Raw genomic sequence first — 26,437 nt, 5'->3', positions numbered from 1 at the left:
GAGCAAATTATAATGGACTACGATATATAGTAGGGATTAGCTGCAAGTACCCGTCAGTGGGTTGTGGTTCTGTTCGTTCAGACTTTGAGAGCATTCGCTCTCTATGTTCATAGAGCTTCAAGTCGTAGGGAATTTTCAAACGAAGCTTTGTATGCTTTGTATGCATATTATTTCCAGAACAGAAGTAGCCTATAACAAGTATAGGCTAGAAGTCAAATTCCCAAGTCTAAAGACGGTTCCACATATTTGTGACAGAGTGGATTAGCATTTCGTACAAGCAATTATGACTGTCGTCATTACGGTAACATACGTCGTCTTCTTGGTCATGTTTCTATTTCTCGGCTCCCTCGGCAATGGATTGATCATAGTAGTCTTCGCCAGAAAGCGGCGAAAAATCTCTACAGATATATTCATCCTTGCTCTCGCGGCAATAGACCTCTTGTCTTGTGTGCTGCTCGCTGGGGTGATTGTCTGGACGCTTGTCCCGAGTCTCCAGGACCGCGTCTTTTGCCGTGTGCTATACTTCGTCAGACGCAGCACAGCGGTTGCTTCCTCGGTTCAGATGATAATCATTGCCTGTGATCGTTACAATGTCGTGTGCAGTCGACAATGGCTCGTAACGAAACAGCGAAGCGTCATCGCTGTACTAGCAGGACTTGCCTACAGCTTTTCCACGCAAATATACTTCTTGCTCTTCGGCGATGTGACGGACTCTGATGGTCAGTACATATGCGGCTATGCAGGTCCATTTTGGTTGGGTACAATCATGGACATTGTCGTAGATGCATCATTTGTCACAGCAATTTTAGTCAGTGGATTTTCGTACGGCAATATCTACCTGAAAATCAAGCAACACCGCGCGCATTCCAGTTCCACAGGACAACAGAGACCTTTGAATATATCTGCGAGAGAACAGCCAGTTTTCCAGGTAACCCGAGACCTTGACACCAATTCTGCAGACAATCAGTCAACGTCTAAAAACCATGCAGTTCATCGTACCCCTCCCGCTGACGGAGACTCAAATCCATCGAACAGAAAGTGCAGAGGTCCCGTGCGCCCCCATCGAGGTTGTTCTGTAGCCCCTGTGGCGCAAATACACCCTATGATTTCTGATCAAGTTATCCCTGGAACCGTGGAGGATGCAGTAAGGGGCAACAATGTTCGTGCGAAGAGGCCGGTACAGACAACCGGTACATGCTCCCCCGAGAACACAAACATTCCTGATTGCTCAAAGCCCTCTCCTGCAAATGACCGGTACCTGACGGTGCAGGATCCGGATCGTAAACTAGCTGAGACGTTCTTGAATTCCAGACGGGACGTTGGTCTAATAGAAAATGTTCCTTGTACTGAAATACCTACCGCCCGAAATGACAATCGTTCTTCTGTATATGGTATGTCGTCCAAGGATGAGGGAAGCGTTACATCCCATCCTGACAAGGCAGGACTGAACAATGTCCAAGGAAGTCATAGTGATGAGCAAAACGTCTTCAGAAGGCGCCAGTCTAGAGAGGGCGCTATGACGTACATGTTGCTGATCGTCACGGTTGTCTTTGTCGTGTCTCTGTTTCCAGTTATCGTCATCGAAAATTTCCCCACCGATATGCAAGTGAATATTCAAAAGACTGTTCTCGGACAATGGATCGTCATCGTCCTCTACCAGCTCCGAATGGTGAACCACGTCAGCAACGCCTTCGTCTACCTCTTCGTAAACAACCGATTCAGAAGAAGCGCGAAAGAGCTATTGTGCAAAAGAGCATGATATGATCCGTCACTCGATCTTGAATTGAGTTTACTAGGCCAGTTCACATTTTAATAGTACCAGTCTGCTATAACCTCTGGAATCACAGACAATACAAAACATGGAAGAATCTTTCAGAAAAGCAGTTAGGGGGTGGGGGAAGAGCCATGCAGAAAGAAGTAATCTACCTGTAAGTTCTGCATGAATGTCTTTTGTTAATTTTGATTTCAGGAGAAGGTCTGCAATGACTGTCATTTCAGCAAATGCTCAGATTGTAATCATGGATTGGTTCCATTTTTCGCCGCCCTTAGGGTACTATGCTTGATTCACTTACATTGCCCAAATAAAATGTGGTTTCTTTGTCTTTGAACTAGCCTTTTCCCGTTATTTTTCTTTTGTAAAATTACCTATTTTCTTTTTGGTTTTCTTTTTTGACTTGAATTCATACAAGGTCAACATTGACTTTATTTCGGTAAATGATGTAATGTGGATTTGATTCTCTTCAGCATCAGAGAAAACTGTCTGTGAACCTGTGGTGACATGAATGAGCAAGGAATATTTATATTCATGTAGAGCGCTTGTCTAATTAAGGTGTAGAACCTTTTTTTTTATTTGGAATGATGTCATTGTCAGTTGGAGGGTTACTTGAAACAGTTGTAAATATGTAACCAAACAAATGCCAAAATACAATAGCATCAACCAATGTGGATTATAGAAGCCTAAAATATAGTAATGTACGTTTTATAATAATACCTTAATAATACAACATAATACATAGAATGTGAAATGCCTAGAGGTTTCGCTTCGCCTCAGTAGTTTCATTTGTAATGTACTGTGCTTCTTTCTTAGCATCAAGTACTAGTACTTGCCTTTGCCCTTTTAGATACGTTCAGTTGATAAGTGTTTGTGGAATATGTTTAATGATAGTGATCATTTCGTAACTAAATGACAACATTTCGTCGACGAAATGACAGATTTCGTAATGGGCCATGCGACACTTGGCGCTCCATACAAATTGTCCATGTTTTAAACCGTGGTTCCCAATTGTACCACCTTCGTGAATTCGGGCCAATAAGTCTGCCCAGCGTAAGTAATGATATAGATTACTTATCTTTGTTTGTTCAGAGTGCTGGCTTTTTCATTTACCTTTTGTGGATTTCAAAACACATCACGTAAAGAATCGAGGCAAATACATTATAGTAGTTACCTTGGTATTCTCAATCAAGGGCAGTCTCTTCAGTGTTGACATTCTTCTATGAGATGGCCCTGCCATTACTCTCACCATAGCGTTGCCAGGTACCCATTCATACACCTGTGTCGAAAGGGACATACAGTGGACTCCCGTTATAGCGAAGTCCTCGGGACCGGAAGTTTTCTTTCGTTATATCGAAATTTCGTTATAACCGAACAAATAAATGAAAAAAACAAAACAAAACATAGAGCGGATAATGTTACGTTCCGAATTTTTACTTCCAACGGGAGTGCACTGTAATGAGGAGAAACCTCTTGTCCTGGATGTAAGCACTGGATTGGATTCGAAGTCGGGTTCTCCGTTTGAGAGTCAAGAGTCTTATTCACTCTGCCACCTATAGTGCCCCCGATGCTAATGGTGTGTTGAAATTGCTTTGCAGTAAAAACGTATTGTTCCTGTCACGCTGGATTCAGTAATACTTGTACACAGCAGCTGCTGAGTCCATGCAACGCACTAGGGTGGCCAGTTGGTGCGCCATGGTCAATGGGGTGCACTAACAGTGAATGTCATTTTAGGGCCCGTTTCACAAAACTTGTTATCAGTGACAACTGTCACATTTCTATGACAAATTTGCTCTCAGCCAATTAGATGCAAGGATTTCAGTAGCTTATCACATCTATGACAACTTGTCACTGATGACAAGTTTTATGAAACGGGGCCAAGATTTTGTAAAGTGTTTGGAAGAGTATAATTATAAGCTAGGACGCCGCACCCAATGTGCTTATATGGGCGCGTCTTATCTCCTGCGGGGTCTGTGAATCTTTCGTCTCTGAAGACAGCGTTCAGTAATAACATCATACTTGAATATATCCCCAATTTCTTCTGTTTGGAATTAATAATATTATTGCTGATAGTCAGTTGCAGCATACCTCTTTGTATAGGGTCGGGAGAGTGATGTCCTATACAGAAATGGGGGTATATGAATAAATATATCTATTCATATGAAGAATTTAAACGCAAACCCCAATATATCCATTTTCATCAACTTGAGATACTTTCAGATTGAAGCTGAAAAAGAAACAAAATTACCAAAACATATTTTGCGATCATTTTAATAGTATCTTCAAACATTTTTCTTTTTATAGCTAGTGCAGTATCATTTAAACGATTCATTTTTTTTTCTGTTTCACTTCAGTTCAGTTCTGTTTATTTTTCCATCGAACAAGAAGTGAAACAAAATGTAATATGATATAAATCATGCGAAAAACAATCACATAGTTGATTAATTTCAATCAAGGAAAACAAAAGTACAAAACGAAAAGTGAATCGCATAGTATGTTATGATGTATGTAGTATAGCTAAGAACACGTGTATGCTTTGAAAGATAACAATAAAGTAGGTATGGAAAAAAGTGCATGGTCCATTAAAAATCTAAGCTCGTAGTACATGGATCACTCAAAACATGATTAATGAATATACTGTACATTATCGTTATTCGAACCGTTATTTCATGATGACCTCATTTAAAACAACTTGAAAATGGTGTTTATGGGTTGTGCAATATCCGGTCACTGATTGATTAATGAGTAGGACTTAATCACAGTCGAGAATTTGTCAGAGAATGACGTGTGAATAGATAGCAGTGGACATGCCTTTGTCTATAGGTTTCGGTATTAGTTTAAAAATGTGTAGTCAAATTGCTGACATCAAATACTCGAGAAATAAACAGTTTCAGTATAACAATTTAGAAACATGAATTGATCGAATGTGAATTTATCAGTAATCTACCATCATTTGGCAAATTATTGTTAGTGTATGTGCATGTGTGTTTGTGTAGATGTTAAAGTCCGCTTTGGTGTACTATTGTTACTTCCTGCATTACGTTCATGATATCAAAAAATGATTATAGTGAGAAATCCTAATACGTATTGCTAGTAAGACAAGCAAGATTGTTGGCTCAACAAAAAAGAATAATAATGGTAAAAAGTAACAGCTGCAATGTACCCATTCCCACATTTAATTGTTTAAAGAACAGAAAATGGAGAACGCTTCCCTTCCTTTTTAAATTTTTCTAACCCAGAAAACAACTTTCACGTTACCTCCGAAAAAACAGGAAGAAGATCAAAATGAAGTGATGTCCCGAGATGTTGTCATCACAGATAAAGGGTGTGTACAGTTCTGGTCGAGGTGTAGATTTAGCTTTTAACGTTTTGCGAGATATTCAGAAACCACTCCATGAGATGTCAAAGAGCATGCAGTTCTAGGGGGTATCAAAAGTTTGTTCGATGAAAATCGGTTCTGAAATGGCTGAGATATCCAAAAACAAGGTGAAACAAAGAGATCCTAATAAAGTTGTGGCATGTCGCCTTTTATTATCAGCACTTTTTTGGCTATCTCAGCCATTTGAAAACCAATTTTCATCAAATAAACGTTGAATCCTTCTTAAAATTACATGCTCTTTCATATTTCATAAGAGGCTTTTCATTATCTCACTTAGGAATGTTCAAAACATGAATTCCCACCTCAACCAGTACTGAAAGAGGAAGAAAGCGAGAGATACCATGGTGTGGTGCGGAAGGGAAAAATTGATAGTTTAATGGTCGCTCTTCGTGCAGGGCAAGTCTGAGGTCTTGACTATAATGACAAAGGGATACGTACTTTGGATACGAATAAATCATATCTACAGGTGAGTCTTTAACAGGCGTATTTACAAAGATTGCGTCTTGGACATGATGCGTTTTTGTCTTAACATGTTAAGTATGCCGTTGAAATGTGTTTCGCAATTCAAAAAGGCACCCGTCTTGGACTGTGATAGATGAGTACAGATACATTGGTTGCTAGTGCCTAAGCTATAGCCACTTCAGGGACGCGTGCAGGGATAATGTATGCTTTCCTGTTCACTTCAGTGTGTGCTATATATTGGTGTTTTCTGTGATTTTACAACAAAAAATGATTTAGGTATGAAATTATGTCTAAGAAAATGAAGTCAATCCAAACAAACAAACAAGCATGAATAATGCACATTAGGAACTAGATCTTATTTCTTTAGCATTCATTCTCAGATTCCAACTTTTATAGATCGACCACTATGTTCTATAATTATGTTTGCAATACTCTGTTATGCCTCCCAGCTGGATATTATGTATCGTTTAATTTTGTTATATTTGATGTATTTTTTTTCCATCGAGAAATATGAAAATAAATTGAAATTGAAATTGTACATAAAGGCATTTGCATCTAAAATGGCGTAAGTATTCACTGGCTGCATGGTGATCTATTTTTCCTCACATAGTGGCCTCCACTTTACCCGACAGAGATGTTCCTGCAGTTGTGGAAAGAAGACACTGTTTTTGCACTTTCTGTGTGTAATACTTGTCATATATACTTAGAACATCATCACGAAATTATTCAAGGCAGGAAAAGTAAGGTGTCATCAAGTACATACATGACAATCGAAAACTGGCAACAAAAATATAAGCTTGAACTGTGCTTGGATTATGGAAGCATATAAATACTGGTATAAATAGATATAGAGAATGCAGATCGGTCGTCATGTAAGTGAAAAATTAATGTAGCCATGACAGCGATAGTCGCCCAGGGTGTAATTATCATATTCACGCTGTTGTTACTCGGAAAAGTTCATTCGCACGGCGGCTTTGCACATAACATACACACACACGCACGCGCGCGCGCACACACACACACTTTCTTTCTTCTTCTTTTCGTTTCTTTTTTTACCCATAGGGTATTCTCTGCACAGCTCTTCAACATGTTCAAGAGGATCCTGCCATCGTTTTTACCCTAGCGTTGCCAGGTAACCATTTTCACACCTGGGTCGAGGGGGACATCGTGGGACTTGTTCGAAGAAATAATCGCTTGTGGCAGGAATCGAACTTGGAATGATACATTTGTAAATTCATAATTCATCGAGTTTACATTTACATCAAAAGAGATATAAATCTGCACTTGAAAAAAAAAAAAAGAACAATCAAAGCCTTTCCCGGTCATCAATTCACTCATCAAACGTGATAGAACCAGAGGCATGATATCGGTAGTTCTGGCAGGCTGGGGCCCGTAAAACTTGAGGTTGCTATAGGTAACTGCGCGTGACGCAGTTTCAATAAAGGGGAGACTTGCTCGATGACTTTCATTTTAGGAAAAGGATATGATCAGAACGATGACCCACGTCATAAATGCTACCGTTACACACAGACACATCAAGGCTTACCGGTTGTCAAGTTGATCTTCATTTCCTCTCCTTTCTACTTGTATTCCTCTTGAATAAAACTTTATGCGGTGGTCAAACCTTCATCTGCTGTAAATGTTAGGAGGAATCGTTTATATAAGAGTAGAAGCATTTGTTGCTGACATTTATCGCATTTTGTGCTATAATCCAACCATGGACATGCGTCTTAAATGACTTTGCATTTGAATACTATGAAGGTATCGCGAAAAATCAATGGGGAGCTTCAGATTTGCGAAACGTACGTTTAAGATGACGATTGCGTTGACCGTTCTCCTCTCTCACTGCGTCGTGTCGCAAAGTATCATTAGATTACGCGAGGATGCAGCCCATCCCATGCAATGGCGCCCCATAGGATCATTGCATGAAGCATCTCTCTGCGGTGTGACTTTGAGCGGACGCAAGAATAGCCCAGAACAGACCGTGCAAACTCACACGACGCGAGGTCCATTTTTATAAGCAATTTCGCGCATGCGCAGAAAAGTTTCTTATTTCCTCTAAACGTCCGCGTCACGAAAATCGAAAGCTCCCTATAATAATATCTTTGTTATGAATGATTGAAACCCCTCATCTTCAACCACATCCTAACTTTACAGCCCTTTTCTTCTCCAAAAGTGTATATTTTTATGTACACGTCACGCTGTTTTTTACACGTTCGAAGTGTGTTCTAAATAAAAGCAGGCAAAATGTGTATATATGTATATCAATGCGCAACACCCTTTTGACATGCTTCTTCGAAATAAAGCAGGCAAAATATATAAGTTAAGAAATTGTATGGTAGAAATTTAGAACCGGATTGTTCTGTTGATGATCATGTTGATGCTGCTATTTCTCATATAGCAAAATGATTAGTTAATCTAAACACTCGACTTTTAGATAGTAATGCAAGATTTTCGGTCTGAACAATCGATCACCCATGCATAAAATGACAAGGGAAAGTTCTTCGACTCGAATTCTGAGAAGAATGCACATCAGCTCCGGTGGTAAGTGCCAATCATGAAAGGATTCGGTTTGTACACGTACCACAAATTAGCGAAAAGAATCACACTTGTCAGATCGAGCTGAAGAATTTTCGATGTTAAGCTCATTTTGATTATGCCTGATTATGCTTAGCGTGGTGATGTGATTATTGCAGTGTTCGTTAGTCTAGCCAGTGCCCTTACCCACACCCCCCCCCCCCCCCTTCCCGGAAGAAATTAGCTCTGCCGACCACTGCGGCGTTGTTCGTAGGATTTGCTGCATTCTAATGTAGTTTCATCCGGTAAAAGACAATGATACGGATAGATAGTTGGAGAAGGGCGATAACACGGCAAGGTAATAAACACTATATACGCTTTTCATAAGATGTAAGACAAAAATTTTATCTTTTTTTATATTTTTCTTAAAAGTAACATATCATCGTTATCGTGGCTAGCGGTTTCAACTGAATAATTTGCAGAATAATTCGTAAGTACCTAGATATATCTTGATAAGCTGTTTGTTTGGGGTTTTTTTTACTTGCTTGTTTGTTTTGCGAAGGACAGTGAAGTTAATCGAATTTCAAGCAGAGAAGGGCTCATTTAGAAAAGAAATTATCCAACTGTGCATAATAAGTTGAGACAAAGCAGGTACGTTACAAAACACCTTGGGCAAGCGAATAACACAAGGAAGTATATGAATTGAAGGTTCCAGAATGTATTCTGTGGGATGACAGGAAATGGACTGTTTGCCACTGTCTCACGAATGACATTCAGTGTATTCCTTCTACTTCAATGACATGGCTTGAAGTAATGTCAACCTTTCTGATGCAACGTTTTCCTGACCACACTTTGTCATAGAAACCCTGTCCCCCTGTTTACACGCGCGTGTCTGCAGCGAAAACATGTCAGTATGTCCGTTTGTTTCTTTCTTTCTTTCTTTCTTTCTTTCTTTCTTTGTTGTTACTAATTTCTGTCTTTTGATACTCAGCCTTTCGACCAGTCCAAATACGACAAATGCTGACTAAGTTCTAACCTTTAACTAACAATAATCACACAAATTTCTGAGATCATCTTAATGGAAGATCATCCCATGATGACACTGGATATCTCCTCAGGGAGGATATTCTGCTGGTGACAAGTGATCTTATGTGATACGTTTGCCGCAGAGAGGAAGGGGGTAATCTGGATCGTCTATCATGATGTAACGGCTAATATGAATGGGTATTAGAAAAAAATATGAAAAAGATGACGATTCGAGCTCCTTCATGATTTCATTTCATTTCGTTTTATTTCATGTCTATCACATTATTATTACAACACTTGAATACACATAGTAGCACAACAATTCAATCTAAAAAAAAATGTATGAACAGTGATACAATTTTGTAAATCTTAAGACAAATACAGAAGAAAAAAATGTTGGATATGATTGGGGAGTCATCAGTATCACGAATAGATAAATGAAATTTGTTGAAATACCAGCAAGGATCATGTAATCAGGCCCATGCACTACAAGTACGTATTTATCGCTCTGTCACCATCGACCATGCAAACGGTTTTTTTTTTTTTTTTTTTGATCGGCAAACATTGCACAAAAATTGGGTATAAACACGCTCTACAGTATGATCGAGAAACAAACAGAAAAAAAAAAAAAATAATGCCCAATATGTTATTGCCAGTAATTGCTTACTTTACTAAACACAAACTAAACAGCCAAAATTGCTTGCTTAATTGAACATCGAGGGGATTATGGGCCCTACATCGAGTGGAGGCATGACAAACCGCAAGTTACAAGATTCAATACTGTCAGATACTATATGAGAGCATTAACAAGCACATGAAAACACACACACACACACACACACACGTTTAAGAAAAATGCATTGCAATTTATGAATACATGACACTCATCATATATCGCATGGACCGATTCCGCAGGGAATTGCATCGCGGCCTGTTAAAGTTTCTATCTCATATTCAGTGCTTATGTGATTACGATTTACGCTTTGTTTCACAATTTTACCAGCCAATAAGCTGATTTGTGGGTAATTTGGAATCCCAACGACGCACTACATTAATAAGACGGACCAGATCTCGGTGCTGCACTTTATCAAAACATAATTTCTCCAAAGACCGGTTTAACAGCGTCCATATCACCATGGCAGATAAACTACGGCATTGGCGACACTGCTGTCAATTTACCTCTGGTTATAATGCTGTCATTTCTCTGGTTAATACAAATCAACTTAGATTTGCTTGTGGCAACGAGGAAAGACGTAACAAATGAACAAAGGCGCTTTTTTTTTTTTTTTTTTTTTTTTTTGGGGGGGGGGGGGGGGTGTCATATTCTCCGGAATTGGCATTCTGTACAATTTATCCTAAGTGGTGATTCGTCATTGCATGGTATCGCTTGTGATTCACATGGTGCGTGAAATCGTTCAGTCTATTCTAGACCGCACAGAAGCATAAAATCTTAATTTTCATTTTATTTCATCTATTTTTTATTCTCCATAAAGAAAAAAACAATCATTTACAATCATAAATACAACGTGATCATATGAATACAAACTATGCCATTGTGCTCTGGGCACACAAATTCATAATCATAATCAAATGTATGAGTGTGTAAGAGTGTGTGCGCGCGTGTGTGTGTGTGTGTTTGTCAATTCGGTATCGTTTCAATGGTCTCTTTCGTTGTCTTCACTTAACACTGAATTTACCAAAATTGTATGAAAACATTAATTTACAAATGTTTATATAATGCAGGAGACCCCATCAATTGTCGTTATTAGTCGTAAGGCGATGAATTCTGTAAGACCTGATTTGAATTGAATTAACCTGTACTGAATTCCGTGTAGAACTAAAGAACGAAAATGATTTGGAGGGGGAAAATATGTTGCACTAAATCTAACTCTCCTTAGACCTGTAATACTACCACCCATCTCTTACATCACTTTCATCAGTTGAAAATCATGAACTATCACTTTAAGTGATGGTGTGAACAGCAGCTAAAATGGACGAGCGTAAGTCATTCTTCCCATATTCTTCCGAGGAATAACAGTTCAACAAACAAATTGGACCAGTAACGGAGCATTTAGCTTTCTTACTAGGCAGTTACACACGCTGAGCTTAGTTTTGTGAGATATAAAGATAATGACGATTACCATCTGCTTGGGAGTGGGAGGGTTTTTTCCCCCGCACTCTTTCACAACGTGATTGCCGCGTCGTACTAGTGGTTTGATCATGTGATGCAAATGATTCTCTGATTCGTTCCGAACGAAGGCAATTACAGAGAGAGCAATGTACTTTTACAATTCGCGATATTCATCCTTTGTTACAGTCGATTACCCAGACGCTTCATGGAACGCTGACGTATCGAATATGAAGCACCCCTACTCACATGGCGGAGTATTTTCTTGACGTTTTCCAACGGCGCCAGTTGAAATCTTGATATATCTCTGACGAGCTAGTTTTGTCCTGAACGCTGCAAGTTGTCCACATTGATACACTGAATTCATGTATACCCGATAAACACGTAGCTCAAGCACTTAAAAAAGAGCATCAATATTACTCATTAACGCCTGTGTTAAAACAGTGACCTAATGTGGTGACAATGGCTCCATCGGTGACTTCTGATGTCGTTATTCTGTCGATGCTCTCAAGTGTCGGGTTATGTGGAAACACACTCATCATACTGGTGTTCCTCAAAAAGACTCGTAAGATATCGACGGATTACTGCGTCATTTCTCTAGCAGCGGTGGACTTCCTCGCATCCTTACTCATGGTTTACGTTATCATCTGGACAGTGGATTTGAGAGTCAGGACGCTATTTGTCTGTAAGTTCTTCCAGTTCATTCGGAGGACAAGCGCTGTTGCCGCCGCCGTACTCACGGCTTTAACTGCTTGCGATAGGTACGTCGTCGTATGCAGACCTTACGACATCAGAATTACGTCTAAACGAAGTGCCGTCATTATCACTTGCTGCGTAGTTTATGCGGCATTGTCTCAGGTCTACTACGTTACATATGCCGATGTCATCAATGTTGGCGAAACAAGAATCTGCGCATACACGGGACCGAAATGGCTGGGCAGGTTCGCCGGAATTCACATAGACATCCTGCTTTTGGTGGCGACATTCTTGTGTCTTGGTCTTTACTCCAAAATCTATATTAAAATCAAACAGCAAAGTCGCGTCATGAATGACAGTAGGCGAATCACGACAGTTTCAGATATGCCTACGACGAGCCTCAGGGCTCCGATTTCGAGCGTAGACGGGCGCCTGACGGGCTCTACCCTCGAAGGAAGTTCCAGGCTAAGACAGCAAGGGATGTGGCAATCGATGCATCAGAGTTTGAAGAAAGGTAGGGTTAACGTTTTAGAGAATTCTCCCCTGCCTGAAGTGGAAGAGACTCTTGGTCAGCAGACCGTGATCGTGGAAAGCTCATGTAGGCTTGCTCTGGACGAGCGATCTGAGTCATGTGATACCAGTAAGACAGGCCAATCCGGCAAATGTCTCCAGCAATTCAGCCAATGCAGCAAATCTTACACCAATGATAAGGGATACAGTCTCCAAGCGAAGAAAGTAAATCTAAACCAGGGCGAGACAATGATTCCGCCATCAGACAACAGTCAACGTGGTCCGTACGACAAGGGCGCCAGGGGAGACGTTCTTCCAGGAGGAATGTGCAGTGCACACGAGGACAGAGATGTTGCTAGTACTTCAATACTTAGCGATTCTGTCGGAGCAGAGTTAGACACGAGTTCCACCTCAAAATCATCAGCAGAAGCGCAATCGTCCCAGCCAAAAGGTATCCATGATTTCCCCAGCAGGCGGCTGACCCGAGACGCGGACGAACGGAGATGGGCAAGGCTGTCAGTTTTTCGCAGACGGGGATCGGAATGGCGCCAAATTCGATCTCGTCGTCGCGTAGATGCAATGACAGCGATGCTCCTTGTCGTTACCGTCATCTTCTTCATGACCACGCTCCCTCTCGTCACCCTTGAGAACTTTTCCAGCGAGTTCATCACGGCACTACAGGAACGTCCGAGTGGTGAGTGGACGGTGAAGACTTTGACCTATGTGCGCAGTGTGAATCACATCGTCAACATATTCGTCTATCTACTTGTGAACGGGCGCTTTCGCAATGAAGTTCTAAAAATTTTGTGTCGTCGCGACATTGGGCGTTAAAGATCTGCTGCATTCTGCTATGATGTCAATTTATGTCTTGAGACATTATTCTTTTTTCATGCACTGAGTCATTTGTTTTCATGTGCTGTGTATATCAGTGTATTAATTCATGTTGTAAATATGGCACCCTTTGGAAGAACAGTGGTATTTTGCAAAGACAGCTGAACGAGCAATCCCCGTTTCTTCATTCTGTATATTTTATGTATTTTTCATGAAGACTGTACATATTCCATCTGAACACGGAAAACAAAACAACAGAACCCTGTGATAATCACTAGCAGACATTGAGTATTTAATACGTTGCAAAATCGACCAGGAAAATGCATTTTGTCAGGTGAGATGTGCAGTTGACCAGTTGTCCTTATGATACTATGTTTCATGAACTTCTAGAACTTTTTTCCATGCACTTTTGTATCTGATGACAAGAATTTATTTCATATTACATTATGCACATTATACATTATTACATGTGGACTCTTAACAAGGAATTCTGCATGGCAGGTCGAGAAACTCGAGAAACAACAACAACAGCAGAACAAAAATACACGTCATGGTCGGTCAATCGACTGGTACGTGATGACATCCGCGGAATGTATATTCGTTATGACGCTGGCCAACCAATAGGACGTATTTTGTGTGAAATTGTTTTTATGCGTCTTTGAACTATCAAACGACTCTGTATACCTCAAGAATGCCCGGCACAAACACGTGACGAAATTATGTTTTATCTGAGGTGATCACTTAAAAAACGAACATTTTCTTAAAAACAATATATTTTGTGGACAAAACCACAGAAGCACATGACAGATTGGAGTTTCACACAGAAGTCATATCTTTAACGGATTGTAGTGTACTGTAGTTTTTAATCAGTCGTTCAACTGTTCAAGGAAACCAGAAGGAAACCACGTTGAGAAAGACATTAGGGAGATTTAGATTTTGACGCGCGGACGTTTGAGACGACGAGTGCGCTGGATGTTCTCCTCTCCCCTGCGTCGTGTTGAAAAATAGCTTTAGATTACGCTGGGACGCAACGTATCAAAAATAAAATCGCGCCCCCATATGATCGGTGCATGAAATAGCTCTCTACGTTGCAAACTGTGCGGACGTAAAAATAGCCCAGTACGCGTAGTGAAAAACTCAGGCGACGCAAGCTAAAAATAGGATCGACTTGACGCGCGCTTCTGCGCACGCTCAGAACATGTTTTTTGTTTTTTTTTTCCTCTGAACGTCCGCGCGTCTAAGATCTAAAGCTCCCTATTATTTCATGCACTACACACTGTATATCGAGGTGATCGTTGTAGAATGTGACAGTTATATACTTACGTAATAGAAATTTGTCTTATTGACATGATTGGGTTCTCTTGTGCTTTGGTGATTATTTCTGTTGTCATATATTATGATTTCTATCCTTCATAATAACGAAAAGTGACAAATTATATGTGGTAGGTTTGGTAATAGCCTCCTACTTTGATACCAATGTCTCCTTATCTTTTGTATAGCTTAACGGATGAAGCACATAATTTTGACGACTATACAATGGTTATTTATTATTAATAAAGTTGAATCCTCGTCGTCTTATGCTGGAGATCTGAGATACATAATCATGTTGTTGTTGTTGTTGTTGTTGTTTTTGTTTTTAACAACATAATTATGCAGCATTCATAATCATGGATTACGAGAAGAAATCTATGTTACCCTTAGAGTGTGAGGAGAGGGTATTGAATGCAAATTATCATTTTCCCGCGTATAAGACATGATTCAACATTGTACAGGGAGCGCCTAAAAAAAAAAAAAAAAAAAAAAAAAATTGATTTTCCCAACTAATATCACGTGCGCGAAAGCACTTCTACAATTAGAAAACTGAAGTCCCACGTACTCACGTATAATTAACAAGTGCTCGCAGCAATGATAGCAACCAGTGATAATAATGCACTTCGGCTGATGTACACGTTTCTTTTCGAGAAGAAAAATGTAGAATATGCCATTCAACATTGTTCAATAGTACGTATACTGAGCGTTTGATGTAATCACTGAATCAATGAATATCAGATCTGTCGTGGAGAAAAAAAAATATGCTCTCTTGTCATTTTTATGAACATATCATAATGGTGTGGTGTAAAAATTGCTATTTCATTGTTCTCGTAGCTGGAAACTCTCCCAATAGGCCTATAATCATTTTCAACAATATTTTGTCAAAAGAAGAATTCACCGCAATCTATTATACCATTATACTACACCATGATTAATAAGTAGGCCTATCAACTTCGCTTACACTAAAATTGCACTTGTCTCTGACTGTTTTTATTCGCTGCTATTTTTTATTCAGTTTGTATGTTTAGCTATTTCCTTTTGTGTGGTTACTTTTTTTGACAAAAATTACCAAAAAATGTCCCGAAATTATACATTTCAGTAAATTATGCTTAACGTTCAGTAGCAATCTCTCTTTCACGTGTCTTTAATTTCGCCCACTAAGTGTCCCCCATGCTCTACCAAAATTAACGCTTAATATATATTTATATATATGTATAAAAAAAATAAAAAAAAAATATATATATATATATATATATATATATACATATATATATATATATATATATATATATATATATGTACATAGCATTCTTGGGGCGAGGGCGGGCCGCTCGATCCACTTTCCAAAACCAATTGATATTCATTATTTCAAGAAAGGAAGTACAAATCATTTTAACTGTGTAATACCAGGAGCACACTCTGTATCAACAGTGGGCAAAATCTCAGGCCCTCTTCCTCACTTTGCAATCATGTGATAACGACAGATGATAAATAATACGCTGGCTTGATACTTCGATCTTTGTCGGGTTATCCGACTCGATGGATGCAGTGGGTGAGCTGATCATTACGCGTTGTGCAACGCTTAAACATGCCCTAGCGACCTGTAGAGACCAGTCTTGCGGGTGGGTGCGATTGTGCTAAGCCCATGAGACGGTTGCACCACCGATCGCAGTATATCTTACAACGCTGCAGGAAAAAAAAAACAGGGCTGAAAACGAACACACTCATAATGTAACCACACCTCAAGTCACCTGCCTCATGTACAAATTTACAGTGAAGTGATGAACACACCACGTAACTCGCGGCGGATTGTATCTCGGGGCTAACTCGACGCATGACTCCCTTTTTGTAGTATGAACAGTGTAAACATGCCACAGACACACAGATACATACATTATGAACATCACCACACACTGTGTCAACACGAACTTGCTTACTGCCTTCGGTTATCATACATGTTGGAGATTTAAATGACGGCTACTGTTTTCTAAATTGGAGACGATTATTATCAGAAGGGCGATAAAATCGTTCAATCAGACATGAACAGAAACCGAGGCTTGTGATAAATCATGTAAATCGTGCTGAAGTTAAGATATCGGAAATAAAAGAGAAATGAATCATTCACCTGACTTCAAATCACATGATGGATGTCTACTATTCATCATGCCCTTTTAGATACAGTCAGTGGTAAAATGTTATACCACATCAGCTACTTCGTTTGTAGATAAGGTTGAAGATGCCTATCTTTCATCACTGATATGCTGCAATGTTTAAATGTCATTTAATTTCACTACATCATCCATTAGTACGGATGCTAACCAGTCGGTGTTTGGTTGAAGGTAATGCATCATCCATATTTGAGCTGCAATTTCCAAAGTTAATCATCACTGATTAGAAAATAAAATATGGTCAAATGCTGTGAATGATGTAAAGGTCTTGCTCAAAATGACAAATCAAAGTCGACACGTACGCATGAATAAATGCGTACACACACACACGTACATACACACAGACACATACACATCAAAATGCACAAGTACACATATACGCAAATGAGAAAAGAAAGGAAGAAATAATGTTAGCCTTCGAGTTTCTAGCTATACTGAGAGGAAAACATGGTATGTTTTCCTCTCAGTAAAACATGGTATGCCTATTGCCTGAGCTTTTTTTTTCGGTTCACTTCAACCCAACTTTAAGTCGTAAGATTGATTTTGCAGGCAAATTGTATCAATCGGTGGTACCATAATAACAATGATAATGCTATAGCACTGACGAAATAAAAATAAAGAATGATGCGCAGACCGTACGATAAGGCTATCATTATGAACAGTAATAAATTATTTACAACATCCTTTAAAGGCATAATTTACCATTTGCAGATGAAACAAAAACCCAGCTTTAGTGCTTCAAAATAGTTCTAAAATGTGAGTTAGGGATAGAAACAAGCAGGGTAAAATTTGAATCAGTATACTTCATTTTAAGTGCTGTTAGATATACGAAATGTGAACAATAGTTATTTTTGGTTATATGGAAATGATTCTATACTAAACCATCTATAGTTATGGTTTATTGGGGAAAATAGTGATATCTCCTTATATTTCAGGCTTTAAGAATCTACATGGTAGGATGTTTTGTGATAAAAGTGACCTATACACATACATAACATATGCATGAAATGTGATATCTCGAACATCTTTTTTTTTTTTAAATCACTACTCCCAAAAGTAAACTATGCCTTTGAAAACATATGTGCATGTATCATGGTGCGAGACATGCTCGTGTTAGAAAATTCAGGGGTTTTCTCTTTATACTTAATTTTTTATTTTTTTTCTTACGAGGAAAAGTAAAGCCCTTGCAGTCTCTCACTGCGGAGTGATATGTGCGAGAAAGCAGACGTGGTCAATTGGAGGTCTTCAGCAAAATATACAGCTTTCACTTCCAACACGAATAGTCAATCATGATTCAACAATACTGCGCTACTGATTTGATCGGAGGCGTGAAAGCTGTTTTTTTTTTTTTCACAAAGTCCTCCAGGAGTCGTGCTGCCGGAGAAGGAAATTATGTTTAATGCATCTCAATCTTTTCTGAGCATTTCTAATTTTGGATGGATGGCTGTAATTCTTTCTTTCTTCTTCTTCTTCTTCTTCTTCTTCTTCTTCTTCTTCTTCTCTTTTTATGTTTTTTTTAGAATAAGTTTCGGTTCTCAAATTGATAGCTTCTGATTTCGATGTCTGTGACTTTTTCTCGCATTTGCAGTGCATTCAGATTTATGTCAGGCTTAAACCAGCGTCGTCAATAACCATCAAAAGCTCTCAAACCTTGGTCTTCTATGGGGCACCGTGTTTGACAAAATAATGGTTCTTTAGAATAGAAGCGTTGATAAAAGCCTAGGGTGACATGTGTGTGGGGGTATTATGGTGTGTTGAAACGCGCCTTAACGTCTCGTTAAAGGAAACCAAAGCCCAAATATAAATGTGGATTGAGTAAAAACAGCAATATTAGTTGAATTCATCAGTGAAAGTTTGAAAAAAGGAACATTCCGTTGAAAGGTTATTTTTTAAAATTTCGATGCCATTATCGCTGGACAAGGAGACTACTACAGTTCATGACGTCATTATGGACAAAAATTTATGGAAAATGTAAAGAAAATTCTACATATATTTTCACTTTTCTAGAATTATGAAGTAAACTTAACAAGATGATTTGTTTCATTTTGTTGAATTATAAATGTTGATCAGTCGACATTAAGATGAAATATCTTTAAATGTCGACGTGACATTGACATCAAATCGACTTGACAAGATGAATTACATATTGTACTGTATTTCATTATACCGTCGAGTAGAATGGCGTCTTTAATAACGCTTCCGTACATGACGTCATCTTTGAAAACTCGGTTTTAATTAGATGATCGTGCGCAATACCATGAAACTCGAGTGAGTTTGTTCTATCTGTCTATAGAGGCAAAAGTCGAGGCCGTACCGCCTAGCAAGAAGCAACACTCTCCTCCCATAAATGTAGATAGCTATATTGCTGATTTACTATTATTTTTTTCTTCAGTCGGCATTGCTTAATGTCTCGCGAGTAGGAAGGAAAACAGAAACGTTGGCAGCAATGAATGCTACGGAAGACACACTTCCTGCAGGGCATCAAGTATTGCGAATTAACCCTCTAAATGTGGTGATTATGACGAGTCTTGCCATTCCTTCATCGGTGGGCATTGTGATCGGTAACGCGGTTGTCTTAAGATCAATCTACCGCAATCCATCCCTCCACACACCAACGTACCTCATTCTTGCCAGTCTTGCGGTGGCGGATTTATTGACCGGCTTGATGGCGATTCCGCTGCAGATTTATTTCAACTTTCTCGCGACTGATCTGCCGTGTAAAGTGCTAACCGTAGCTCTCATCTCTATATGGCTCAACATTTTGTCTACTGCGTCCTTTCTCCACATTGTTGCGGTGACTGTCGATCGAGTAGTAGCGATTTCAAGGCCACTGCGCTACCTGGCTTTGGTCACAACGAACCGAACCCTTGGGATGATAGCCTCCATGTGGATTGTCACAACCATCTTCTTTATCCTTCGCGCCTATGTCATGGTGACTCAGAATGAACTCTTGTTTTCAGTCAGGTGTGTTGGCGGAAGCTATTCGAACCCACAGTCAGCGATGGTCAACTGGACGATCCTAGGATTATTCGGCGCCCTTTGCGTAGCGTTGGTCATCTTGAATGTCCGCATCCTTCAGATCTCAGTTCGTCAATCGCGAGTCATCGCTGACCGGAGGTTGGCATTCGACGACGATTCCGTCACTCGAGAAACACACGATGACCGACTGAAAGCCGTGAAGACGATCTCGCTGATTGTCGGAATATTCCTCGTCTGTTGGCTTCCCGCCCTTGTCTATGTACTGGTGCAGTTGACTACCAAAATAACCCCTACAATGCACCTTGTTATCACAGAAACTATGTTAGTCATGTACATCGTGAGTTCGGCGATAAATCCTTGTGTATACTGTTACAGAGACCGCCGCTTTCGCTCAACATTTTCTAGGTTCAGTATTCCGTTGGCCAGTATTATTCTTCAAACTATATTATAGATAAAATAGAAAGAGTGAAAAAGATTATCAACTTACTCTTTCCTGAATGTGCAAATCGGTTATTTCCTGATTGTAGTCTATACTTTTCTTTCATTAAATTCATCGCAGGTTGTTGTTGGGTTTTTTTTTAGCTCAAGATTTCTTTCCTTCTTTTTGAAGTACACATTCAGCCGACTTGTTATTGACGAATACTGCGAGTGATGTTATTCTCTCTACCTTCTGAAAGAGATGGGACCAAAGTACTCTGACCAAACCTTCACAAGTTTTCAACTTTTGAAAGCGATTGACAAATTTTTCTTAAGCTTCAAAAAAAAATGTTCTATGTGTAGTAATATGCGGAAATTTGGTCAATGTTTAATAATAGTCCAGAAATAACGATTTGTGTGATATAAAATGTGTGACATAAAATAATGCGTGGACGTAGATTAGGTGAGGCCACGATGCCTCTTAAGATTGCAACACGTACAACACGTCTTTCGAAGAGTCCTGGAGGAAAACATTCTAATCATTGTAATTTGATTTTGACCTTTATTCAAGGGATGTCTTACAGGCACATCTATGAACACATTATACTATACAAGCGCGAAGTTGAGGTTTTTTCTGAAATTTTCGTTAACCCGTCGCAGTAAGTAATGCTAATGCAATGAAGAAAAGGCGACAATCGGCAAGATCATGTAAGCCATGATGGGGGGGGGGGGGGGGCTGGAGGAGTGATTACTCAATCTTTTATGAAGAAAAAAAAAAGTGACAAAAAGTTCCTTTTAGCTTTTTGGACTGCGAGGCTTTGACCCTGTCATGGGAGCTTTTGGTTTGGTCAGACCGGATCGTTCTTTTACCGTTGCCCACCTATTCTGTGGAATAGGTTGCCAGACAGATACTGCTGAAACGGTCAATAAGCAATTTGTAATATTGTTGAAAACTTACTTCATTTCTGATGTGTATGTAAAAGACGGAAGTTATGCAAAGCGCATTGAGACACTTTTAGATTATTATGCCCTTTGTAAATGATTATTACTATTATCATTATTATCACCATCATCAATATTATTAGCAATGATTATTATCACAACAAAATCAGGACATGTCATCTATGATGCTTTTAGCTGCAGCCCCCGGCCCTTCCTCGACCTCGCACTCATACACAGATGTCGACTCAAACATAAGCGCGTGCATACACACACACACACACACACACACACACACACACACAACTTTTCACACACAAATGACGCACAATGGCATTAGGAATGCCGGCCCAATGCAATTCTAATCATTTCTGAACGTCAATCATTGCATTGACAATGGCGATGAGAACATGTCACTACATTTAAGCACACCTAGCAGTCCACGAAGCAATTTCACTGGTAGCAAGGACGCTAGCTACGGACAATGCAAACATTGCGGAAGTGGAGGAGCAAACATGGATCCTCGACACAGAAAATGGGGTGTAAAATCTTGCCTGTCATGCGTTGATCTGATGCTCGACCGAATGCATGTTGTCAACGAATGGTGTCGCGTAGCTAAGCAATGAATTGCTCCGAAATGCAGGAGTGGCGAAATCAGAGCTAGATTTTGCTAGGTTGTCAACACGACCCCCACTCGGCTGCGAGAGATATCGAGCGCAGTCAGCAAGCTGGAAACACAACGGTCGAACCGCAGTCACAGCCAGTTTGGTATTCTTGATATTCAAAAAAAGAAAATGTCTCCACTTCCCAACACAACTGACATATCCAATACAAGCATCCAAGCTGTGCAAATCAGTTTACTCAACATAACTTTACTCCTGCTGTTTTCCCTACCGGCACTTGTGTTTATCGTTGTGGGGAACGGTATGACGGTGCTTATGGTGGGGAAGAACTCCGAGCTGCGCTCACCTACCTATCTGTTTCTAGCCAGTCTTGCTTTCGCTGATTTCTTGACAGGACTCGTCGGCCTCCCTCCGGTGATTTATTTCAACTTTCTGACCAAAGTCTTGTCGTGTTCCGCTTTTACAGTGTCCATTATTTCAATATGGTTGAACATACTCTCTTCAGTAACCCTCCTACACGTGGTCGCTGTGACAATCGATCGATATATTGCAGTTACAAGACCACTACGATACCCGGATATAATTACGAATAGGCGAGTCTTCGGCGCCATAATGTTCATGTGGTTTCTCTCGGTTTGTGTGTTCACCATTCGCGCAATTTTCATCGTAGCAAGAAACGAGTTGCTCTTTGCCGTACGATGTTTCGCATCGAGCTACGGTGGTGTTGAAACCATCTCATTGGAATGGACGATCGTCTCACTTTCCGTATGTCTTTGCTTGGCGATTATAGCCACCAACGCGCAAATACTGCGGATATCGATCCATCAGTCTCGCGCGATCGCTAATCAGAGGCTCGCCATCGATCGAGCTAAAAGTGGGGATAAGGGCTTGAGAGCAGTGAAAACGATCTCCATCGTTGTTTTCACATTCATCTTGACTTGGGTACCCTCGATTATTTACGTCCTGCTTCGACTGACGACGAACTTCACAACAAGTATGCACGTTTGGACGACCGAAGCCATGTTCGTTGCCTACATCATCAGTTCGGCGGCAAACCCTGTTATTTATTGCTTGAGAGACCGGTTTATACGCGAAGGTTGTTGTAAAATTCTGCGGAGTGTTCTGAGTTACTTCAGACCTCACGAAGGGAACCTAGGCACCTAAGCGCACTTTTTATGTTGTGCCACTTCTTGTATAGTCGGGGCTGCGCAGATACTCGAATAACTATATCAACGGACACAGGAGCATAATGCTTTATGGTGATATGTTTTGGAATTTCTGACTCTCTGTACACTTTGCGTTCTCATATTTAATTTCTACCATAACGATGATTTCATAAGACTCATGAGCTGCGTGACTCGTGGGCAGTATGACTCGTGGGCTGTATGACTCGTAGGCAGTATGACTCGTAGGAAGTATGACTCGTGGGCTGTATGACTCGTGTGTGTCGAGCTCGTGACGCGCACCCGTCAGATTGCCTGAAACACTGAACGTAGGTGATACTTCATTTCGTATGTTGAAACTTTTAAAATACTTCGTGTATATATTCAGCCAAACATGAAATGGGACACACATATTGCATGTATTTTTAAAAGACGTGACAGTTTTATTTTTCTTTAGAGTGGTCAAGACAATATAACATGCCGATATCAGATCTCATACAAGGCTATGCTGGGTATATTAGCCCAATTTAGGAATATTGTGTGCCAGGACTTACTTTCAAACAGGTAGAATGTTTAGCGAGAATATACAAAAAAAAAAATGTGTCAAATCATTATAGGCATAGATTATGTAGATTGTGTGAAAAAGCTCGTGCAATATATGTATTAGAATGGGTAAGAACTGAACGAATTAAAAAAAAAAAAAAAAAAAAAAAAAAAACCTGTGCATCAATCTTTTTTTTTTTTTTTCAAATAACTCACAATGTAAAACGGTTGGTTTCGGAAAAAGTGCGTTACCACATTATTTTCAAAAGATCTACTCATGCAATTCCTAGTAAGTTTTATAACATTTCTTATCAAATTCATACAGAATTGCATTATTATCGTGTAAGTCTCCTCTTTGATTCAATTTTCAATCCGAGTTTGATATTCTCAATTATATTCTCATTGTGTATTCCCTTGTTTCGTTATGTATTTTCATTTTATTTCATTTTCATCTGTTATTTTTATATCGATGGTCAATCTTTATGTAGTTTAGATTGCACGCGCAATGATTTCAGTCCATGGACTGCAAAGCTAATCATGTATTGTTTTTTATATGAAATAAAGCATTACTTGTATTGAGTTTAACTTGAATCTTTTGTCAAAACCTAATTTCCGCTCATTGTTCTGATGCAGAAATAAGAGCCCCTTTGCGACAGGGACATAGTGTCAAAATGTTTAGTGTCGGATGATACTAACTGTTTAGCGGTTTGTTATGAAATAATTTCAAGTGTAATTGACATAATATTCTTTATCTTATCATCGTCTTGTGATAAATCCGTTCGTACACTGAGAGCGAAAGGGCAAAATGAAAACTGAAAAGGTTGTCGTGAAGAAAAAAAAAAATAGCTTTCTTGTTGCTCCTTAAACAGATCAACACGGCTCATATCGTGGCAAACAGAATCACCGTCCATGAAAGTTATTTCATCTAAAAACCCGATTTTACTTTTCACTGACAGGTAATATACTATAATGACCGGTTCTAACACAGTAACACCGCTTGTTGGCACTCAGTTACATTGCCTGGTTATTACAAATGCATTGCGATAGTTTGTGTGTGTGGTTCAGTTGGAGCTGGTGCTGAATATGGCCCTGAGAATCTTGCGAAAATGGCTACCACGGATTTAAAATGGCACCATTTCATAAAACAAGTAATGCACATCAGTTGGTCGCGCGGCAGTAAAATCATCAACTCTTGTAACTTTTGAACGTTCATCAAAAAACAAACTAACTAACTAACTAACTAACTACCTTTCGCCTCGTTGTGTTTCGAATTGTTCCAAAGTTTCCGTAGGGTGCTAAAATTTTACTAACGGTCTGTGTATTGTGCATTATTTGTATAATATTATTATCTCTTCATGCAATATCATGGGTGAACGTAAAGTGAGGAGCGACTGTAGATAAAAGCGAACACGGCGTGTATATTGGTAAGAAAATCTGTTTTTGCAAGATGAATAAATACGGCAAGCAGTTCGTAAATGTGTAACGCTTTTCTAATTTCGTCCGTCTGTGTGGACTTAACGGTGAAAATATCTCCTCCGATAGCACGTCTAAATGCGAAATTTGATTGCATTCCTTTTTTGTGCATACAATAATGGCAGGGCCTTCCGTCAACATTGATAACACCATATGGGCTTCCCTAACTTAAGAAAATATCCAATATCACTAGTATTATTATCATTATTGTTATTGTCATTATTATTATTATTATTATTATTATTATTATTATTATTATTATTATTATTGTTATCATCATCATCATCAAAATCATGATTATTGTTATTGATATGATCAGTATACTGGATATACTGATTATTATCATATTGAATCACAGCAATCATTTCTGAAAAATAAATCAATGGCAAAAAATTCTGTGACAATAACATAGCAATGTCCAAGTGGTTTATACATTTCATTTCATTTATTTTTCCATATCCAAATGAAACAAAAACTTTTTAAAGGTAACAATAACGATTTATACAACAAGTAAAATGGCATGTTTGGATATTACAATAAAGTATACGTACTTTGAATGAATAACAAACTATAGTATAATGTATGAATAAATGTATAAGTATACACACTTACACATACATGCACATTACAAATACACATGATATACAAATGGTTTGATCTTCGTGAAATCACTGCGAGTTGGTTCATTACCACACAAATATCGTAACATCGTGTTGATAGTGACAGTCTTATTATGTATTAACCACTATATGACATGAATAGACGGGATGAACAATGTTTTGCTGCATCAACTGATTCCATTAGTGAGCAACAATGAACAAATTTAGCTCCACCTACTCCAGATTATGCGACCAATAATATATCTCTACACTCGTTACGTCATTTGCGCATGCGTTCTAGACTTTTCTCGCTCAACATCTTTGAGTGTCTTCCTCTCAACTTTAGTGTGCGTGCCAACCATCGCTGTAGCTTCATTAATCTGGATATTTCCAATTGGAAATAATGACTGAGAAAACGTGGTGAAACGTGGTAAAGAGCAGTTATCTTGCATAAAACGTCGTTCACGTTCAGTGTAAGTATATCATTTTTGTCATCCATCCATGTTCATAAATTACGATAATGAAATTTTGATGACTTTTACTTTTCTGTGCTGTTGCACGATAAAACAAGACAATGATTTGGAAATCTGGTAATCTATCCACAGCTTTCCATATCTTCATATTTAAACATAATACATGTAGGCCTATATGGCCAGTACGACGTGCAGGCAATTTCAAATTGCTACTTTGTTTTGTAATATAACTAGAAGTGTATTTTGTTGTAATCATATGAACTTGTTTGAAGAGAGTTTTGCGTTTGCTGAATACTGTTATCTTTAATGAAATACGGTTGAGACAAGAATGTAGGTTTACTTAAATTTCTTGAAGATGCTGTCTCTCGCGAGATTAATCACCAACAATTATGTCGTTGCTCATTTCAATGTTATACCATCCATTGTCAT

At 39.1% G+C, this 26,437-nt stretch overlaps 2 protein-coding genes across 2 annotated transcripts; both read left to right on the top strand.

Annotated features, from left to right (window-relative positions):
• Positions 1-283: 283 nt before the first annotated feature.
• LOC140238631 (uncharacterized) lies at positions 284-1,759 on the top strand. Its single transcript, XM_072318531.1, has one exon. It carries the CDS (start codon positions 284-286, stop codon positions 1,757-1,759), a length of 1,476 nt encoding a protein of 491 aa, XP_072174632.1.
• A 17,558-nt stretch (positions 1,760-19,317) lies between these two features.
• On the top strand, positions 19,318-22,175 carry LOC140238630 (adenosine receptor A2b-like). Its single transcript, XM_072318530.1, has 2 exons — positions 19,318-20,043; positions 22,152-22,175. Exons 1-2 carry the CDS (start codon positions 19,318-19,320, stop codon positions 22,173-22,175), a joined length of 750 nt encoding a protein of 249 aa, XP_072174631.1.
• Positions 22,176-26,437: the final 4,262 nt, after the last annotated feature.

This window comes from Diadema setosum, chromosome 15 (genome assembly GCF_964275005.1).
Source record: "Diadema setosum chromosome 15, eeDiaSeto1, whole genome shotgun sequence".
Taxonomy (NCBI): domain Eukaryota; kingdom Metazoa; phylum Echinodermata; class Echinoidea; order Diadematoida; family Diadematidae; genus Diadema; species Diadema setosum.
This window is presented reverse-complemented; position numbering and strand designations above follow the sequence as displayed.

Excerpts from the sequence above, each read along its gene's own strand:
- LOC140238631 (XM_072318531.1), top strand. The coding sequence starts at position 284 with ATGACTGTCGTCATTACGGTAACATACGTCGTCTTCTTGGTCATGTTT.
- LOC140238630 (XM_072318530.1), top strand. The coding sequence starts at position 19,318 with ATGACGAGTCTTGCCATTCCTTCATCGGTGGGCATTGTGATCGGTAAC. Across the intron at positions 20,044-22,151 it reads CCGCCCTTGTCTATGTACTG|GACTCGTCGGCCTCCCTCCG; the intron begins GTGCAGTTGACT and ends ATTTCTTGACAG.